This window comes from Diaphorina citri, unplaced genomic scaffold (assembly GCF_000475195.1).
Source record: "Diaphorina citri unplaced genomic scaffold, Diaci psyllid genome assembly version 1.1 scaffold304, whole genome shotgun sequence".
NCBI lineage: Eukaryota > Metazoa > Arthropoda > Insecta > Hemiptera > Psyllidae > Diaphorina > Diaphorina citri.
In genome coordinates this window covers 55,651-77,411 of record NW_007377739.1, presented here as the reverse complement: position 1 = coordinate 77,411, position 21,761 = coordinate 55,651, and the positions used below count along the sequence as shown (strand labels likewise).

General features: G+C 40.9%; 2 protein-coding genes and 1 long non-coding RNA gene across 6 annotated transcripts in view; 1 reads left to right on the top strand and 2 right to left on the bottom strand.

Annotated features, from left to right (window-relative positions):
* The first annotated feature begins 148 nt into the window (after nt 1-148).
* Nucleotides 149-17,363, top strand: LOC103507299 (leukocyte surface antigen CD53-like). 4 transcript variants are annotated; one of them, XM_017443264.2, is made up of 5 exons: nt 149-372; nt 603-636; nt 1,163-1,212; nt 16,256-16,444; nt 17,130-17,363. In XM_017443264.2, the coding sequence occupies exons 2-5, from the start codon at nt 624-626 to the stop codon at nt 17,346-17,348; spliced, it is 471 nt and encodes a 156-aa protein (XP_017298753.1). In that variant the 5' UTR covers nt 149-372; nt 603-623; the 3' UTR covers nt 17,349-17,363. The 4 variants fall into 4 exon arrangements, with proteins under 4 accessions (XP_017298753.1, XP_008469974.1, XP_008469975.1 ...); XM_008471752.3 differs by lacking the exon at nt 1,163-1,212 and having other exon boundaries at nt 151-372; nt 603-686; XM_008471753.3 differs by lacking the exon at nt 149-372 and having other exon boundaries at nt 392-636.
* Nucleotides 13,967-14,512, bottom strand: LOC113466629. The gene is made up of 2 exons (XR_003390973.1): nt 14,423-14,512; nt 13,967-14,323 (listed from the first exon to the last, which is right to left on the bottom strand). It is a non-coding gene; the product is annotated as an uncharacterized LOC113466629 (long non-coding RNA).
* A 2,047-nt stretch (nt 17,364-19,410) lies between the features above and the next one.
* Nucleotides 19,411-21,761, bottom strand: part of LOC103507305 (alpha-aminoadipic semialdehyde dehydrogenase) — a 6,688-nt gene continuing 4,337 nt past the window's right edge. Inside the window, exons 7-8 of the mRNA XM_026822210.1 lie at nt 20,446-20,707; nt 19,411-20,171 (exon numbers count right to left, since the gene is read on the bottom strand). Of these exons, the coding sequence (XP_026678011.1) occupies nt 19,959-20,171; nt 20,446-20,707 (475 nt within the window). The 3' untranslated portion in view covers nt 19,411-19,958. The remainder of the gene's footprint in view (nt 20,172-20,445; nt 20,708-21,761) is intronic.

Genomic DNA, 21,761 nt, shown 5'->3' with positions numbered 1-21,761 from the left:
ATTTTATTTTAAAATCAATTAGAGGTAAAACCCCAAATAAAGTCATAATAAGGTTTGTTTCACCGAGTGAGATGTGAACGAACCTTAGCCGGACATGTTTTTATCGATTTTTGGCCTTGAAATCTGATGTTGATAAAAAAATTTTATCCAAAGCGCATCGCCCGAAACCCGACCGAACACCGAAAGGTCCGAAAGTCCGAACACCAGTTTTTGAAGTACAGTTTTGTCAGTTTTGTGTGGCAGGTTGTAGGTGTGTGTTTCCACGGTTTTGTTCTCTGTTTTATCAATTTACGTTGATTTCTGATTAGAATATTCTCGAGCATTGTTTAATCCATAACTCCAGCCTACCACCCATTTTCCAGTGAAACGTTTAAGCGCATCGCCCGAAACCCGACCGAACACCGAAAATCCGAACTCCGAACAGTCCGAACACCAGTTTTTGAAGTAGGTACAGTTTTGTGTGGCAGGTAGTAGGTGTGTGTTTCCACGGTTTTGTTCTCTATTTTATCAATTTACGTTGATTTCTGATTAGAATATTCTCGAGCAGACTATTTGTTTAATCCATAACTCCAGCCTATCACCCATTTTCCTGTGAAACGTTGGAGTAAGGAACCAGAGCCAAAATGGATTCAATAGGAATGAGTTGTATCAAGTACATTTTGTTCTTCTTCAATTTGCTGTTTTCGGTAAGTAAAACGCTGTTCAGATACCTATTTGCCAGACTAGTTGGTACTTGTGCAGAAGTCACGTCCGTGGAATATTGCTACCAAAGGAACTGGCACAAACGAGCACGAGCAGTGACCAGTGTTATTATAGGGTTAGGTTAAATGCAAGAAGAAGTTTTCACAATTAGAGCAGTGATTAGTGTTATTATAGGGTTAGGTTCCACGGACGTGACTTCTGCATAATTACCCAAGACAAAAATAAAGTTCATGCTTGAAACGGCTGTCTTTTTCCCATCCTGTCTTCCTCTTCTCTTTGCTTTTGGGATGATAGTCTAAATTGAAGGTAACCACTGGGTAGGATTTAATACTTTAGGAGTTCTGAACAATCTCAATCACCTATCCCTTGGGCCTGGTAAACACAAGTTGTCTTATGATAAGCCAGACCAGGCTCTAGGAGTTTGATTCTTTCAAATATGTAGGTGATGTGGATTCAATAGGAATGAGTTGTATCAAGTACATTTTGTTCTTCTTCAATTTGCTGTTTTCGGTAAGTAAAACGCTGTTCAGATACCTGTTTGCCAGGTAATGACAAAAATAAGGTTCATGCTTGACACAGCTGTCTTTTTCCCATCCTGTCTTCCTCTTCTCTTTGCTTTTGGGATGATAGTCTAAATTGAAGGTAACCACTGGGTAGGATTTAATACTTTAGGTGTCCCTTGGGCCTGGTAAACACAAGTTGTCTTATGATAAGGCAGACCAGGCTCTAGGAGTTTGATTCTTTCAAATATCTAGATGATGAAATGCCATGCTTTGGCTAAAAACTGACACAGTCTTGTCCAGTAAGTTCACTTTCTTGCACCTTTACTCCCCTCCCCCCCTTGAGGTAGTTGTGAACAGATTCCTAGTGATGCACTAGGAATCACCACTTGGCAAAAGTTCAGCAAGGTTGCATGTGGTTGGTATCCAGATGGGTGACAAAAAAAAATATTATCTTGGAAACAGTTGATTTCCCTCTTTCTGAAGCTCTTTACCCCTCTTTTGGCATGGTAGTATTATCAAGTCAGTTATGTACCTACTGCTGGCTTTTCCTAGCTGCACTCTGGTTGGGTGAGGTTAATGTGAGGAGGCGGTTAGCTTATTGCAAATTGCAAGGTACCTAAAACCTGTCATCCCTAGCAGTTGTACAGTGACATTCAATGTCTTTTTTTTGGGGGGGTACTTATACATACTTACTTTCTTTGTACTCTTACCTAGACATTTTGGAAAATGAAAAATTGTGTGCACTTCAACATACTGATGATAACCCCATGTTTTTCTCTAATTAACATAGAGCAGAGTCCAGATTTCATACTTTCTTTGTACTCTTACCTAGACATTTTGGAAAATGAAAAATTGTGTGCACTTCAACATACTGATGATAACCCCATGTTTTTCTCTGATTAACATAGAGCAGAGTCCAGATTTCACGGATGAATTACACATTAATCACTGTGACTCTTTGACTCCTTGTTTTCTGCTATGATAAGTAACATGAAAATAACATTTTAGCAATATGAAGCAACAATGTGCAATTTAGAATTCTAGGCAGATGGTTGCATCAATCTGCCAATTCTACCAAGCAATCCAAGCATATCTAGGAAGTAAAAATACCAAAGTGCTATTTATGTAACAATGGTATCAATCAATACCTATATTGAATGATTTATTAGCTTCTTTATTCATTTACCTACTTATCTTATTGCCAATATTACCTTTAGGCTATACACTCTATACAGCATAGGTACCTATTAGTAGCAAAGGGAGGAAATATACTCAACTGAAGTAAAGTTACCAAAATGTTGGTGTTAGGGTACTTACTAATATTATTTTCTCTGAGAGGAAGTTTGAAATAATAATAAAATAAATGAAAGACGGGTAGAAGAAGAAAAGAAATTGAAAAGTTTTCTGAACAAAAGATATATTTTCTTTATTTCAGTTAACCTACTTTCAGGCCTCCTGTTTCTTTGTAATTTCTTGTCATTGTGAAACAAGCTACATTGCAGTTTCATTTACAGTAGAACCTCGATTATTTTAACTAATTGGGACCGGGGGTATTTGAAATGATTGTGGTTGAAATGATCACTTTCTATGATCTTTTCCTCTGATAAGATAGGATATCCTTTGAAAGATAGAAAAAATGATTGTGGTTGAAATGATCACTTTCTATGATCTTTTCCTCTGATAAGATAGGATATCCTTTGAAAGATAGAAAAAAACAATGGATTTTGCAGTTGAAATAATTTAAGTTGAAATTATCGAGGTTCTACTGTACCTGTATTTTCTACTCTTTGTCTGGAAACATCCTGCTCTCAATTGGGTACCTACCTAATGTTTTTAATTATTAATGATGACATTGATGACTAATGAGATGAACGATGATTCATTAGACATGATAATGTTGTGCAATTGGGATTTACTTCAAGATGCACTAGTGACTAAGGGAAGGATTTATTTGCATTAAATTGAAAATGAGACACTCTTTATCAGTTTTACAAAAATAAAAATCCTGAGTCACCTACAATTTTTTGTGTTTTAAAAAAAAAAAAAAACCGTGGCCCCCAAATTTTTTTTTTTTAAAAAAAAAAAAAAAAAAAAAAAAAAAGGAACTTAACTCATAAAATACAAGAAATACAAGCTCTTGAGTGGAACAAGGGAGCTAACACCAGCCTAGTTAGCTTTGTTTTAACTTCATGATGGAACAACTTGTTCCAAGCTGACAGTCTAAATAAAGCATTACTTATACTTCATACACAGATTGTTTGTAAAAAAAAAAAAAAAAAAAAAAAAAAAAAAAATATATGAACTTAACTCATAAAATACAAGAAATACAAGCTCTTGAGTGGAACAAGGGAGCTAACACCAGTCTAGTTAGCTTTGTTTTAACTTCATAATGGAACAACTTGTTCCAAGCTGACAGTCTAAATAAAGCACTACTTATACTTCATACACAAAAAACTCACTCTGAGGCTTAGATGTAGAGGCTAACAGCCCTAAAAGTTGAGTTAATCTTATACTAATCTAGCTTGGAGGGTAGCGCGTCTGCCTTGTGAGCGCTAAGTCGCGGGTTCGATTCCCGCCCGGGGCGAATTTTATCTTAAACAGCTAAGGATCGTCCTCGAAACGGCTGGCTCTTTCCTATTCTGTCTTCCTTCTCTCTTTTTAGGCTTAATTGATTTCTGGCCTAAATGGGAGTATATTTACATACACTACGATTTATTTATATTCCTATCTGCCACCAGCAATCAATTAAGCTGATATGTGCAATGACAGGATTCGAGTTATCAGCATGATTCCTATATCTGTGTACGTCTGAGGCGCAGTATAGAAGGTGGTTACACTGTGAAACCGGTATGCTTCAAAGGGTTAAGGCTTAATTTGATTTCTGGCCTAAATGGGAGTATATTTACATACACTACGATTTATTTATATTCCTATCTGCCACCAGCAATCAACTAAGCTGATATGTGCAATGACAGGATTCGAGTTCCTCTTTTATTTTTTATGATTTGTTTGTTCCATTTTTTACTTTTTTAAAAAAAGATATAGATCATTATTATTTTATTTACCTTTAGATACTAATTTGTTTTTGGCAAGGGTGCCCTTTTATTTTATTTTCGATTTTACAAAATATTATTGATCTCACTCTCTATAATTATGTAAGTAGGTATGTACATATTATCACTTAGGTACATGGGTACGAGACTTTTCTGATGGAATGATGTAAATATAGAACAGGGACAGAAAATCTTCTTTTCCTCTTATAGGAGACCTTGTTTAGACTGCGAGGGTAAAGGGACTTTTCAGTCCTATCCCAGCAGGATAAACAAGGTATATTCTATTCTATTCTCACACATCTGATGAGAGTCATACCACGGAATGGGCATGCTGTGACACAGCACACGATTCTAATGTAGCAGTCGTTTCATTGGTACACAATTAAAACGGCGGTGAAACCCTCTTTTTTTCAACTCACTTAGGTACATGGGTACGAGACATTAATCACTGATTAGGTATAATTTTATTGTTATTGTGTATCTTTTTACTGGTAGCCTAGTTAATCTGTTGCCTGTTTACCCTTTGATTTATTTTTTTTGTTATCTAAACTTGTTTGTTGCTTGTGTAATTTCTGGACACGAAAATATAAATATATACGTTAACCTCTAGAAAGTTGCATTGAAACTTAAATTTAAAACTGTTTACCCTTTGATTTATTTTTTTTGTTATCTAAACTTGTTTGTTGCTTGTGTAATTTCTGGACACGAAAATATAATATATACTACTCATTTTCCTCACGAGGCTGAGTGGGCCCCGTAACGGCCAGTCACGGAATCAATCATTTGCATGATACAAATTTCTTGGATTTTCCTCACGAGGCTGAGTGGGCCCCGCAACAGCCAGTCACGGAATCAATCATTTGCATGATACAAATTTCTTGATTCTCAATAATCCTAACAACCAATGTTTACCTACCATGCTGGCACCGGTCGCTATGCGCATTTACATGTCATAGCTACTATTTCCTCACGAGGCTGAGTGGGCCCCGCAACAGCCAGTCACGGTATCAATCATTTGCATGATACAAATTTCTTGACCCTTTCCTCACGAGGCTGAGTGGGCCATTGTTCATACAACATTTGGACTGGCACCGGTCGCTATGCGCATTTACATGTCATAGCTACTCATTTTCCTCACGAGGCTGAGTGGGCCCCACGCAATAGCCAGTCACGGAATCAATCATTTGGATGATACAAATTTCTTGACCCCGCCGGGAATCGAACCCGGGTCTCCCGCGTGAGCTGACTAAATGTACTTACCTATACAAGAAGCATTGGCCTTTAATTTGAAGTAAGCCACTGTTTTTATTCTTGTTGCCCCCCTCCCTCTGAAATGATACGGCCCTGGTGCTCACAAACAATTCTGTGAAAAATGGTAACTGTCATACTGTCAATAGGGATAATTCCGTACTCACTGCTCTTCTTATCTTATCTCGACTAGAATGACTAGAATGAGCCAGTCACGGAATCAATCATTTGGATGATACAAATTTCTTGACCCCGCCGGAAATCGAACCCGGGTCTCCCGCGTGAGCTGACTACTTGTAGTTACCTATACAAGAAGCATTGGCCTTTAATTTGAAGCAAGCCACTGTTTTTATTCTTGTTGCCCCCCTCCCTCTGAAATGATACGGCCCTGGTGCTCACAAACAATTCTGTGAAAAATGGTAACTGTCATACTGTCAATAGGGATAATTCCGTACTCACTGCTCTTCTTATCTTATCTCGACTAGAATGACTAGAATGTGGCTGATTAGCTCGTCACTTCACATTGTGAAATCACTCACACATGAACGTATCTTTCACCTATTTGTACCTGTTTTGAATCATCACTTGACACGTTTAGAATCAGTCTCCATTTGAATCACAAGACCTCTTAGTTAGGCTGTGAGGTTGCTAGGAGACGGCTACTCATTTCATATTTGAATGGAACCCCCTAACAATGTTAAACCTCCCTCGATTCGTGAAGCCTTCAGCAGTGTACAGAACGGAAATGAATAGAATAGTTTTTTTTTCAAGAGGTTGGATAGAGGGAACTGCAACTGTTAAGGTCTTATCTCTTCACAGGAGAAAGCCAGCCGTTCCAAGAACGAACCTTATCCGTTCAGGTTGAAATCGCTTACAAGGCAGACGTGCTATTAGCCTCCCAGCTAACTAGTCTTTACAATCCATATCGTTAATCTAACGTTTTGTAGGTATGTCTGGGTCTTCAATGTTCACTTCTAAGTGGTAATATTTTAACTTTTAACGAAGATTTTTTTTTTTTTTTCTGAAAATGCTCAGGATGAAAATAAAAAGTGATTGAGCGCCCGTTCTCGGGCGGGAATCAAACCCGCGACCTAGCGCTTACAAGGCAAGTGTGCTACTCTCCAAACTAACTGTAGGCTGGTATCGGATGTGTCTTATCCTTTAATGAAAAACTTAAATCAAGAAAAAGTTTTTCGAGGGGGAAAACACCACTTCAGGCTGAGAGGGAGGGAAAAAGGAGAAAAAAATCCCTATTCGTGAAGATCATTTGCATTTCTAAAACTAAACAAAAAAAAAAAAGGAACTAAACAAAAAATTGAAAGAGATCCATCCAATGAAAATAACTTCCTTGCAAATCCATTTACGATCGACGAGCTGCATGAAGCAATCATCAAGATGAAAGAGAATAAAGCACCTGGCCTCGATGAAATCAGAACAGAGCAGATTAAACGCTTCGGACCTGAAACATGCAAATGGATTCTTACTCTTATCAATGAATGTGTCCAACAATGCCATATACCCAAAGTCTGGAGGAAAGCTCGCGTTTCCGCCCTATTGAAACCGGGAAAGGACCCAACAGAAGCCAAAAACTTTCGCCGGAGGAAAGCTCGCGTTTCCGCCCTATTGAAACCGGGAAAGGACCCAACAGAAGCCAAAAACTTTCGCCCAGTTTCATTACTATGTCACCTATATAAAGTAATGGAACGAATGATCCTCAACCGAATTAGTGAATTTGTTGATGATGCCTTAATTCCTGAACAAGCTGGTTTTAGACCAGGAAAGTCATGCTGCGGACAGGTGCTGAATCTGACTCAATATATCGAAGATGGCTTTGAAAAAGAATTGATCACTGGAGTAGCATTTATTGACTTAAGTGCTGCTTATGATACCATCAACCACAAACGCCTCTCGTACAAGATCTATCAAGTTACAAAAGACCCACACCTAACAAAATTCATCCAGTGCACCTTGAAAGATAGACGCTTCTTCGTAACCTGCCAGAACGAAAAAAGTCGTTGGAGAACTCAGAAAAATGGTCTTGCTCAGGGAAGTGTTCTTGCTCCAATATTATACAATATTTACACAAATGATCAACCTACCCAGAGTACAAGAACAAAAAAGTTTGCCTATGCCGATGACACAGCAGTCGCTGCTCAATGCTCAACATTTGAAGAAATTGAGGAAATCCTAACAGAATCCCTAGAAGAACTAACAGAATACTATGAAATCAACCACCTCAAACCAAACCCTAGTAAAACTAAGGTCACGGCATTCCACCTAAAAAATAATAAAGCACGGAGAAATCTAAATATTCGATGGAAAGAAGAAGTTTCCCACTTCCAGCCCATGGGCATCATGGCTCTACTGGACGAGGAGTGTTGGTTCCCCAAGGCAACAGATCGTAGTTTAATTGTATTGTTCTGTTCTTATTTCCAGCCCATGGGCATCATGGCTCTACTGGACGAGGAGTGTTGGTTCCCCAAGGCAACAGATCGTAGTTTCGTCGAGAAGTTGGTGCAATCTCACTCTCAACATGCCAAGTTCAAGAAGACAGACTTCCGTGGCGTGGCCGACTTTGCCATTGTTCACTATGCTGGCAAGGTATGTACATAAGACATAATCTAATTATAATGTTTACTATTATTTTACCACTTTGGGAGGCATCTTGCATCTTAGACTGCTCATTTAGCACCACCCAGGAGGCACTTATGGATTGAGGATACCACGGAAGCGAGCAGTATTTAGCTAGGGTTTTACTATATTTGGCAGACACATTCATCAGGTTTCTCCCTTTTTTTTCCTCGTGTTCTAGGAAGGGTATGTTCCGTACAGTGTCCCAACTGTACAAGGAGCAACTAACCAAGCTCATGGTCACCCTAAGGAACACCAACCCGAACTTTGTCCGTTGTATAATCCCCAATCATGAGAAGCGGGCGGGCATTCCTCGTGTTCTAGGAAGGGTATGTTCCGTACAGTGTCCCAACTGTACAAGGAACAACTAACCAAGCTCATGGTCACCCTAAGGAACACCAACCCGAACTTTGTCCGTTGTATAATCCCCAATCATGAGAAGCGGGCGGGCAAGATTGACGCCCCCCTGGTGTTGGATCAGCTGAGATGCAACGGAGTCCTGGAGGGTATTCGAATCTGTCGCCAAGGGTTCCCTAATCGAATCCCATTCCAGGTAAAAAATAATTGTCATTTGGTTTTAACGAGTTTCCTTATTTTTCGATACACGAATATTGATTGAAAAGGTGGGTAATAAATGGGATAGTCACCCGCGAAAAGGTAGGTAATAAATGGGATAGTTTGTGCCACGGAGTGGAATGTGAGATAGCATTGTCGAGAAAGTAGAGGATTTATGTATCGTTTTTGAGGGCTTTTGAAATTAAAATTAGTTTATTGGAGGTTTTCCCCGTTTGTTGCTTTAGTTTTGAAATTTACAGGACAAAGAACGTTTTGTAAGTCGTTTTCTTTTAGAGGTTTGACAGAGGGAACTTTACCTGCTAAGGTCTTATCGTCCCGAAATGGAAGGAAGAGAGGATAGAAGAAAACCAGCCGTTCCGAGAAAACAAACATTATCCGTTCAGGATAAAATAATAAAAGTGCTTAAGTATACTGCTCGCATAGGACTCAAAAGTCCCTTTACTCCAGCAGTAGGCTACTACTATTATTGTGGTCAAATTCTCAAATTATATTGAGGACAAAATTCCATACCTCGGCTGGGATTGAACCCACGCCCTCCTGTTTACCAGTCGAGCCCCTAGACCACTACACCACCGAGGCAGCTGATGTAGTGGTCTAGGCGCCGCCCTTTGCGGGAGTCCACCCCGAGCGGGAATGACCCCGCGACTTAGCGCTTACAAGGCAGATGCGCTACCAACCAAACCAAGCTAACTAAGCTGGCTACCCTCAGCTCAAATAATCTATGCTTCTATTGTCAGTATTTTACACAATTCATTCATTTTTCCACAGGAATTCACACAATTCATTCATTTTTCCACAGGAATTTACACAATTCATTCATTTTTCCACAGGAATTTACACAATTCATTCATTTTTCCACAGGCCTGTATACATAAGTTTGGACTGCGAGAGTAAAGGGACTTTTCAGTCTCATTCCGGGATGATAAACAGGGTATATTCTATTCTATTTATTTATTTTTTTAAAGATGAGTGTTCCACAGCCGTTTTTATTTCGTAGCAATTCCGTTCGTTCCGAGTTCGATTCCGGCGTGGTCGAAGTTTTTTCGGCTCTGTGCTTGGAGTTCGGTGTGCACTCGGCCTCGTGAGGACAATTGAGTAGCTACTTTAATCAAGTAGCGACCAGTGGCGGCATTACCAGTGTATAAAGAATGATAATACGAGTGGATGACAATAGTAAAGGAGGCACTTAGTAGAATAGCCTGTTAATATTACTAGAATGAGACTTAAATGTCCCTTTACTCCCACAGTCTAATGCTGTGATATCTACAAAAATTTTGAAAAAGCAAAAAGCTCTTTTTTTATATAGGTACCACGAAGAATTCAGCTCCTCTTAGAGGTTATAATAATAATTTGGGAGGATAAATATGTATGTTATGTTGTACCTACCTATTATTCTGAAATAAAGATTGAAAAAAGAAAATGCTTTGACGGAAAGTCCATTACCCTTGGCAGTTTAAAGCTTAGTACCCACCGAAAACATTTGGTTCGCACCAGTTGCGCAATTGTTGCGAATGTTTTGAATGTCGAGCTACCTACTTCAAAAGAAAACCGTCAGCTTAGTTACCTTGGAGGGTAGCACGTCTGTGTTTGATTCCCACCCGAGGTGGATTTTATCCTAAACAGATAAGGTTCGTTTTCGAACCGGTTGGCTTTCTCCTATCCTGTCTGAAAAAAAAAGTGGTCAAAACGCTCGCTTGGTAAACAGGAGGGCGTGGGTTGAATCCTAGCCGAGTTATGGAATTTTATCCTCATTATAATTTGAGAATTTGACCACAATAATACATGGTAGTAGCCTACTGCTGGAGTAAAAGGACTTCTCAGTCCTATGCGAGCCGTATAAATAAGCACTATTAATATTCCACTTCCTCGTCTGTTTCTCAGCTCATCGGGTGTCTGTTCGCCTGCTGTCTGGCCAGCTCCATTCGGCAAGAGTACGAGACCGTGTGAGGTCTACGAGTCACATCCGGGGCCACGCCACACGTCCACCATGGCGGTAGTGGAGGTGGTGGGGCGCCCAAGCGGCTCTCGGCCACGGCTTCGAGCTCGTCGGCGGCAAAGGCGGCCAAGAAGTACGCCGGCCATCACGGCGCCCCGCCGCCCGTGGCGAAACCTGAAGTGCGGTCCTTCTTCTAAACATCTGAACAGTATGGTATTCGCCCGCCCGCCTATCCAGAAACCTGAAGTGCGGTCCTTCTTCAAAACATCTAAAGCTAAACTATTCTAAACCGTATAGTATCCGCCCTTATATCCAATGTTTTTCAACTGCTTTGGTGTGTGGTGTGGTGGGGTGGGGTCCTTCTTCTAAAATATATACTAAACAGTATAGTATCCCCCCGCCTATCCAATGGTTTTCAACTGCTTTTTTTCTAAGAAAAGACTTCATCCATCATATTATATTTCGAGCTCTGACAAGAATTAATCGATCTTAACATAATTAAAATACTAGAGTTGGAGACTAAGTACCTGGTAGGTAATTTTGGTATAAATTTGATTTTTTTATAGGAAAAGCTCGCGCCTTCCCTGATTTGTCTCCACGCCCCCCAGTTTGAGAACCTCTGGCTAAGAAGAAGATTAATTTTATTCCATTGTACTATTTACAGAGGAGCAGCTAGAAGATGAGGAGGAGGCTAAACAGAAGATGTTCATGGACAAAGTGCAATGTGAGGCCAAGCTGAAGAAGATTGAAGAAGAACTTGCCCAAGGAAAAGCTCGCGCCTTCCCTGATTTGTCTCCACGCCCCCCCAAGGGGGCGCGCCCCCCAGTTTGAGAACCTCTGGCTAAGAAGAAGAAGATTAATTTTATTCCATTGTACTATTTACAGAGGAGCAGCTAGAAGACGAGGAGGAGGCTAAACAGAAGATGTTCATGGACAAAGTGCAATGTGAGGCCAAGCTGAAGAAGATTGAAGAAGAACTTGCCCTGGCTGAGGATACCAATGTCAAATATTCCAAGGAGAAGAAGGTAAGAACAATCTTCGGGTAGCAGACTAGTTAGTTTGGAAGATTCGATTCCAGCTCGGAGCGAACTTTATCCTAAGGTTTGTTCTCAGAACGGCTGACTTTCTGCTGTTTGGGACGCTGAGACCTCCTTTGTTACAGTTCCATGATAGAACTTTAACTGCATAGGCCTTGTCATCCCGAAAGCGAAGAGAAGAGGAAGACAGGATTGGAGAAAGCCAGTCGTTCCGAGAACGAAACTTATCTGTTACCTGAAATATAACACTTTCCGCCCCGGACGGAAATCCAAAATGAGGAAATTGTTGCAAATAGGTACCCGTTCTATTTTTGAGTGAATTCTTCAGTTCCTATCAAGTTTAGTAACAGCAAGATTCTTATACCTACTTGTAAGATGAGGTTAATGTAAGTAGGCGAGTAGAGTGTAGCCGAAGGCGAGGCAGTTGTACAGTTTGAAAATCCCTGTTTTTTTTTCTACTTTACTACCTAAGCTATTCCATTCCTCAGGTTCTGGAAGAGAGAGCGGCGGACCTCGCCCAAGCTCTGGCTGAAGAGGTTAATGTGAGTAGGCGAGTAGAGTGTAGCCGAAGGGGAGGCAGTTGTACAGTTTGAAAATCCCTGTTTTTTCTACTTTACTACCTAAGCTATTCCATTCCTCAGGTTCTGGAAGAGAGAGCGGCGGACCTCGCCCAAGCTCTGGCTGAAGAGGAAGAGAAGGCGAAACACCTGGCCAAGCTGAAGACCAAACATGAGGCCACCATTGCAGAACTTGAAGAGAAACTCATCAAGGATCATCAAGCCAAACAAGAAATGGATCGGACGAAGAGAAAAGTTGAAACTGAGGTGAGAAGGGAAATTAATTCTCATTTTGGATTTAATAATAATAATAGACTCTTGAGTGGAAGGCAACCACTAGGCGAGGTTAACGCCATAGGCGTTTTCTACCACCTAACCCTTAGAGCTTGTGCCGTCCTCCTCTCTTTGCTTTTGGGACAATTTTGTTTCACCTTCCTTTATGTACCAATCATATTATTTTTGTAAATTGTCCCAAGAGTCCAATTCTTATATTGTACTATCTGAATTCCGTCGCTTCGCTTTGGAATCCCGCTAGTTCATCCCGAAGTATGGCCAAACTTGTAGAAAAGGCATGGCCGAACTTGTAGAAAATAATGAAAAAATATGGTCCCGCTGCGCACTCCCTATTAGCTGCATAAGTAGTTATCTAACTAAAAACATAAACGAAACTCAAAATGTTGGTCGAGAGCGGAACATTTCTCTCCCACAGTCTCTGCACTCTGTGTATTTCTTATGGAAACTCTAGACCTTCGATGGTTGAGAATACACCATCTTGGATTTCCAATTTAGTACAGGCAATTTAGTACAGGCGCTACCACGCCACCTAGTGGTTGAACTAATTCCCATATTTTCCTTTAAAAGAGGAGAAATGAGCTTCAGGACAGGGAAAATCATCTCAGTTTATGAATGGAAAATACAACTCCCGAAGCCATTGTGTATTTCTACAAAAATTACATTTTTTACTTTCTATTTCTCTGATGATCACTTTCAGAATTTCCATTTCATAATTTGACGTTTGTATTGTACATAAAATGAAGTAAATGACAGTATTTTTTATTCGTATTTTACGGCCTATGTTTGACTTTCATTCGGTTAATATACACACTGGCGTGCTGAGGCCGGAACTTGGCCTGGCGCACTGCCGTGCGCCTAAAAAAAAGAGAATCGATAAAAAAGTAGAGCCATATTTAATTACTAAATACTGGCTAAAAAGGGGGCCATATTTATGAACCAAATACTGCCTGAAATAGGGCCATATTTATAAACAAAATACGGCATACGGCCAAAAAATAGGGCCATGTTTATGAACAAAAGACTGGAAGCACCATTTCCAAATATCTGATGGGCCAGTCTGATTTGATAGCGAGAATATTTGTTCATATCAAAATGGCGGAAATTATTAGGCCTTTTTTGTGGAAAAAAACGGAAGGGGAGAGAAGAATACCGTTCAAAATGGCCAAAATGCAGAACGTTCGCCATTTTGAATCAAAGTCAAACATGTTTTAATGGTTTTATTGATCAGTTGATCACACATATTAATTTTTTACCCATAATAGAGGGCCATGTTTATGAGCAAAAGACTGGAAGCAACATTTCCAAATATCTGATGGGCCAGTCTGATTTGATGGCGAGAATATTTGTTCATATCAAAATGGCGGAAATTATTAGGCCTTTTTTGTGGAAAAAAAACGGAAGGGGAGAGAAGAATACCGTTCAAAATGGCCAAAATGCAACACGTTCGCCATTTTGAATCAAAGTCAAACATGTTTTAATGGTTTTATTGATCAGTTGATCACACATATTAATTTTTTACCCATAATAGCTTATTCTAAAAATCAAACGATTAACACCTGTATTTTGTATCCGAAATAGCAGACCGTGTTGTCTCTGCCACCCGTCTAGATACCAACCAAGCAAAATGTTGCTTAACATTCTGTGAAATACAGGCTGTATCGTTTTGTCTGATGGTTGCACGGGTAGGCTGGTACTTAGTATAGAATATACCTCGTTTATCCTGCCCGAATAGGACAAGTCCCTTTACCCCAGCAGTCTAAACAAGGTCTCGTATGTTAAATATAACCTATCAAATTTTAATGGGTTAATGATCATAATATCTACTGATAGATTAGAACCTACGTTTAGGCGAGGATTAAAAAGTAGCTGTACTAGTAAATATAACCCATCAAATTTTAATGGGTTAATGATCATAATATCTACTGATAGATTAGAACCTACGTTTAGGCGAGGATTAAAAAGTAGCTGTACTAGTAGCCACCCGTCTAGATACCAACCAAGCAAAATGTTGCTTAACATTCTGTGAAATACAGGTTGTATCGTTTTGTCTGATGGTTGTACAGGTAAGCTGGTACTTAGTATAGAATATACCTCGTTTATCCTGCCCGAATAGGACTGAAAAGTCCCTTTACCCCAGCAGTCTAAACAAGGTCTCGTATGTTAAATATCGTGCGTACTTCCAGTGAACGAGACCAATGCGACGTTGTCATCTGTCGCCATTGCCTCGCCCACATCCACGCCCCCCGTGCACAAGCTGGCAACACCGCCGGGCAGTTTATTCTTCTCTAGGACGCTAGATACAATGCGATTGGTTGCTATGGATACCAGAGAGGTAGAGGGCGCCCCTTTCCACAGCACAGTGTTGCCAACTGTCTGAAACCAGGGGAAAAAGGGGGCAGTTTAAAATACAGGATGATTAGTTATATGGTGTAACTTTCCATAACACAGTGTTGCCAACTGTCTGAAACCAGAGGAAAAAAGGGGGCAGTTTAAAATACAGGATGATTAGTTATATGGTGTAACTTTCCATAACACAGTGTTGCCAACAGTCTGAAATCAGGGGTAAAGGGAGGGGAAACAGTTTGAAACCAGGGTGGGGGCAGTTACCAGTTTCAAATCGCAAACCGATGTAGCACTTCGAGGTCAACGCCGGAGGCGTTCTCTACCACCTAACCCTTGAGCCCCATTAATAGGTATGTGGTCAAATTCTCAAATAAATGAGGATAAAATTCCATGCCTCGGCTGGGATCGAATCGACACCCTCCTGATGTTTACCAGGCGAGCGTCTTGACCACTACGCCATTTCACAAAGGACTTCTCGTTCCTTGTGCAGAAAGTTGTACTACATATGTATTTGGCTTTTTGAAGGTGTGACAAATGATATGGAATTACTCTACATTACATTACATTACATTGAAATGGGGGTCTTTTCTGGCGAAATTTCTGTGTTTAGGCTTTAGGTGTTTCCTCAAATGGCAGTGACCTGTGAGCAGTCCAACTATCATTCTGATGTTGTTTCTGCTCAGATTCACTGAAATGGGGGTCTTTTCTGGCGAAATTCCCGTGTTTAGGCTTTAGGTGTTTCCTCAAATGGCAGTGACCTGTGAGCAGTCCAACTATCATTCTGATGTTGTTTCTGCTCAGATTCACTAGTTTTTGAGCTGTGGTTTTCGAGGGTCCATTTATCATATCCTGGAATTACTCTAAAGTCTAAAGGTTTTTCCTACACCTACAGGGTGTCCCAATGAAGTTCGTTTACCAGTGCAATGGCCGCGTTCCACCCGTACACGGCCACGGGAAAGTTGAAGGCCGAAATGATGCCCACCACCCCTAGCGGGTTCCAATTCTCCATTGCGGTTTGAATTCGTCGCTTCCTCTATCGTCACTTCCCTCTAACTGGTCGATGCTCTATGCTCTCCCACTCCATGCTTTTAGGTTTAGCCTTAGCAAGCCAGCCCAGTTAGCTCGGAAGGCAGCGCGCTAGGTCGCGGGTTCGATTCCCCTTCGGAGCAAACTTTATCCTAAACATGAAATGAGGTTCGTTCCTCGGAAACGACTGGCTTTCTCTTGTGCCGTCCTCCTCTCTTTGCTTTTGGGACAATTTTGTTTCACCTTCCTTTATGTACCAATCATATTATTTTTGTAAATTGTCCCAAGAGTCTAACCCTTATATTGTATTATATAAATAAATAAACTTCACCCCTTCCTTTGTTTCCAGATCTCAGGTCTAGCCCTAATCACCGTGGGTATTATCATCAAGAACGCCTACTACAATTATTCCCGGTTCATAGACGACAAGTTCTATTCGCCACCATGGGTTCTGATTATTGTGGGCGTGGCAGTGTTTGTGGTCGCCTTCTTCGGATGTTGTGGTGCCATCCGCGAGAGCAACTGTATGCTCATCATGGTAAGTTGCGAACGCACCTCAGCCGAACGGGTGGTGGCAAAAAGCGTCCACCTCTGTGACCGAGTGGTCAAGAGCACTGACTCAACACGGAGGTGCTGGGTTTGAAGCCCGGCCAGTGCCCTAAATCACCAAAGTATGGAAAAGTATCTTACAAGTGTAATAGCCAATGGAAAAGCAGAATTTTGAATTTAAACGAATCATGTCAAAATATGGAATTGTAAATACTTTTCCATACTTTGGTGATTTGGGGACAAGACGGAAATTTTCTCACCAAACTTTTCAAGTCTTGGATATGAATGGAAGTAAAAGAATGTGCCTTGAAGTAATTTTTAAATACCTTGAAGAAGAAGATCCTCGTAATGTATCGTCCCCGGTTTACTCGCCCTATATGGCATCCGTGACGTGTGTGGCTGACTAACTTCGCAAAGCCCGCGGGGTTGCGCAACGCGACCGACTTCCGGCTTGCACAACCCCGCGAACCTCGAAGCCCCAGGGAGCGCACAACGCGATCGTTTGCGTAACTACGCGAAGCTCTTCACGCTTGCGTAAAATAAGAATTATTCATATTTAATTGAAATTCCGAGACCATAATACATTTATTGTTCTAAATAATCTAAATATAATCTAAAAATGTAATAAAATAATAATACCTAATAATAACAATCAAATTTCCATTTCATTTCAGTTCTCCCTGCTTCTTTTCGTGATAGTAATTCTGGAAGCGCTGGTGGCGCTCTCTGGCTATTATCTGAAGAACGACATCGACCTCATGCTTCAGACCAAGATGAACGAGACGATTTCGGACTACGGCAAAAATCCGGAGATCACCAAGTCCTGGGACATCCTGCAACTTGACGTAAGTAACCACCCTCTGGTGAATATGTGCAATGGTACATACTACTGAACAAACAATGTGAAGTCTTAAATGACCTTTTTTTTATCATGATATAATTGTGACAAACTGCTGAAGACGCGTCTGGTTTTTGGACCCGAAACGTCCAGTACAAAAACTTCAAGTCCAGTAAACCACAGCATTGTAAGTACTAAAGTCAAGACGGTTAAAGCGTGTAAAACCGCATGAACTGATCAATTAGGTACCCATAGCTGGTAACCACCTGCCAGACAAATCTACTTGTGTCCCATCAAATTTTAATGGGTTAATGACCATAATATCTACTGATAGATTAGAACCTACGTTTAGGCGAGGATTAAAAAGTAGCTGTACTAGTTTTATAGTAAGCTTAGTGTATGTCTTTGATTTCTCGGAATCATTTCGGTGGTTTAGAAGAAAAGAGGTGTATTTTCCTTGTGGGAAACTTTCGGAACCGCTTTCGATGGCGCGCCATCTTGGATTTCCTATGGTTTAGTACAGGTGTAAGGCGCCATTCAGATTTCCAAAAGGGAACCGGTTCCGATGGCGCGCTATCTTGGATTTCCTGTGGTTTAGTACAGGTGTAAGGCGCCATTCAGATTTCCAAAAGGGAACCGGTTCCGATGGCGCGCCATCTTGGATTTCCTATGGTTTAGTACAGGTGTAAGGCGCCATTCAGATTTCCAAAAGGGAACCGGTTCCGATGGCGCGCCATCTTGGATTTCCTATGGTTTAGTACAGGTGTAAGGCGCCATTCAGATTTCCAAAAGGGAACCGGTTCCGTGTCCGAAAGTTTCTCTAAATGAAAATACACCTACGGTTTCTTTTAATGGTGCTGATATAACTGGCTTTTATGGCTTAAAAAAAAAAAAGTTGGGACCGCGTTTGAATAGAGGGAGCTGTAACTGCTAAGGTCTTCTTGTCCCGAAAGCGAAGAAAGAGAGGATAAGAGAGAGCCAACCGTTCCGAGAACGAACTCGGTTCCGTGTCCGAAAGTTTCCCCAAATGAAAATACACCTAAGGTTTCTTTTAATGATGCTGATATAACTGGCTTTTATAGCTTAAAAAAAAAGTTGGGACCGCGTTTGGATAGAGGGAGCTGTAACTGCTAAGGTCTTCTTGTCCCGAAAGCGAAGAAAGAGAGGATAAGAGAGAGCCAACCGTTCCGAGAACGAACATTATCTGTTTAGAATGAAATCCGCCGCGGGCTGGAATCGAACCCGCGACCTAGCGCTTTTAAAAATCATTGCTATGCCATATATTTTCCAGTTATTTTGTGTAAGATTACATTCCAGGACGCCTGGTTGCAACCATCAGATTAATGTTAAATGGGCCACTCTAAAGAAAAATTGGCACAAAAAACTTCAACTCCGATAAACGTAAATTTTGCTCACCAAAATTTGGAGGAATACCTTCTTTTTCTGTTTTGAAATTGTCCAATTGTTTTTTAAGGTGGCCCGAACCTATCTTTACGTTTTAAAGACATTTTTCTACGATTTTTTTTCTAAGAAAAGTTATTACATTACTGCATGTATTATTATGTATTAACATTATTATATCATATACTTAGGTACAAATACAGTGTATAACCTTTATAGGTCTATTACACATTGCCATTACAAATCTATTTTATCATAAACTGCTTAAGTGATTACTTGAAATGGACACAAATTTTGCGTGATTACCTAATGAAAAGTTATTACATTACTGCATGTATTATTATGTACTAACATTATTATATCATATACTTAGGTACAAATACAGTGTATAACCTTTATAGGTCCATTACACATTGCCATTACAAATCTATTTTATCATAAACTGCTTAAGTGATTACTTGAAATGGACACAAATTTTGCGTGATTATCTAATCCTAATCAATTTCGGCTTTCATGAAGTTTTTTCATTCAACCTTTCCTGTACCTATCTGAATTAATAAGATGCCAACCTTATCCGTCCTGACTTTATTGAGGCTATAAAAAAAAAAGACTCCTGCCCTGGACAGGATTCGAACCCGCGACTTAGTGCTTACAAGGCAGGCGCACTGCCCTCCAAGGCCCCAAGCTAACAAGAGGCTGGCAAATGGTAATCTTTTCATGGGTCATCATGGAATGCCTACTAAAGTTATTGATCGCTTTATTTTATTAAAAGTAGGTAGATGTAGGTAGGTACTTGTTAATGGAATCTGTCTGTCATAAGCTTTTCATTTGGTGTTCTTTGTTTACTTAAGTCTTTGAATTTAAATACTTGAGTCTTTGCATATAAATCATACCTAATTATAAAGTATTTTAAACTTTTACAATAAAATTACATTTCATACTGGAACCAAGATTCTGGTTTTTATTTTCCTTTTTTCTTTCGAGCTTGGCTCAATTTTGCTTGTATGTAGAAGGACCCGGTCAAAAAATTGCATTTCCTTGCCATTTACTCGAATTCTTCAATGATTCACTCAAACTTGATCCCCTGGGCGAGAGTCATTTCCTTGCCATTCACTCAAATCCCATCACCACCATTCACTCAAACTTTATCCCCTGAGCTCCGATCATTGCTTCATCATTCAGACAAATTTCCTTGTAATTCACTCAAATTTCGGTCTCATTTCACTCAAATCCCTTTCTCATTCACTTAATTTTCCATCACCATTCACTCAAACTTGATCCCCTGGGCGAGGGTGATTTCCTTGCCATGGTTGATCGTGACGGTAGATCGGCGGCAATACTGTTTCCACGAATCCGACCCTGATTCCCGGCCGCCGCCCGTGTACTTTTCGCCGCCAAAAGCGCCGCCAATTTCCGCCCCGTTTGTCGGAATGTTGACGTTGATAAGGCCGCAGTCCGAGCCTTGCGGCCCGAGCCACTGAAACGAGAAAGATAAAATCTTTAGTCTGGTACGTGTACATAATGTAGTTTTTTTTTGACAGGGTTTGAGGGAACTGTAACTGCTAGGTCTAATCGTCCCGAAATCGAAGAGAGAAGGAAGACAGGATAGGAGAAAACCGGCCGCTGCGGGAACGAACATTGCTAACTAGGCTGACATATTCTATTTTATTTCAATATAAAATGGCGAGGTACGAAGAAGAAGAAGATATCGTAGTATTTACCTTGAACAAGTTGGTCCCTATAGTATTTACCTTGAACAAGTTGGTGACATCTTTGGTGAAGATACTGCTGGACAGGCCTTGTTTGACCTCGTTATTCCAGGTGATAGCCTCGTCCAGACTATCAAAGGGGAACACGTACACAATGGGGGCGAATGTCTCCCGATGAACTACGCGACTATTGTGAGGAAGGCCGGTGACGATGGTGGGCTCTACGAAATAACCGGGGCGATCTATTTTCTGGGGGGGGGGGAGGAAAGTTTTAAACCAACGAAATAAAACGTCCAAGGGGGATCTTTTTTCAGTTCAAGCTTCGATTTAAGGAGGGAAGGAATTTTTAATTGTGTTGAGCATGGACGTCACCGAGTTCTCTCCCGACCCAATTTTTGTTCGTTCAAGTTTCAATTTAAGGAGGGAAGGAATTTTTAATTGTGTTGAGCATACTTCAATGCTTGTCACAAATATCTTTCCCCAATAATTCTTCTTCTTTTTCTTCGCCTTTTCCCGTGTACCGACGGGTTCGGCGTTTTTCGCAGCCCTAACTGGGGTGATTGCTTTGCGCTGATATTTGGTTTTGGCTACAAAAAAAACGAGTCGATGCCCTTCGCACTCAACATTTGCTATTTCTTTAGCAAAGAAAATTTCGGGCTGATATACTCCCTGTTTAAAGTCCCCCAGCCAGACTAAGCTGGTCTACTCCCTGTTTAAAGTCCCCCAGCCAGACTAAGCTGGTCTACTCCCTGTTTAAAGTCCCCCAGCCAGACTAAGCTGGTCTACTCCCTGTTTAAAGTCCCCCAGCCAGACTAAGCTGGTCTACTCCCTGTTTAAAGTCCCCCAGCCAGACTAAGCTGGTCTACTCCCTGTTTAAAGTCCCCCAGCCAGACTAAGCTGGTCTACTCCCTGTTTAAAATCCCCCAGCCAGACTAAGCTGGTCTACTCCCTGTTTAAAATCCCCCAGCCAGACTAAGCTGGTCTACTCCCTGTTTAAAATCCCCCAGCCAGACTAAGCTGGTCTACTCCCTGTTTAAAATCCCCCAGCCAGACTAAGCTGGTCTACTCCCTGTTTAAAATCCCCCAGCCAGACTAAGCTGGTCTACTCCCTGTTTAAAATCCCCCAGCCAGACTAAGCTGGTCTACTCCCTGTTTAAAATCCCCCAGCCAGACTAAGCTGGTCTACTCCCTGTTTAAAGTCCCCCAGCCAGACTAAGCTGGTCTACTCCCTGTTTAAAATCCCCCAGCCAGACTAAGCTGGTTTACTCCCTGTTTAAAGTCCCCCAGCCAGACTAAGCTGGTCTACTCCCTGTTTAAAATCCCCCAGCCAGACTAAGCTGGTTTACTCCCTGTTTAAA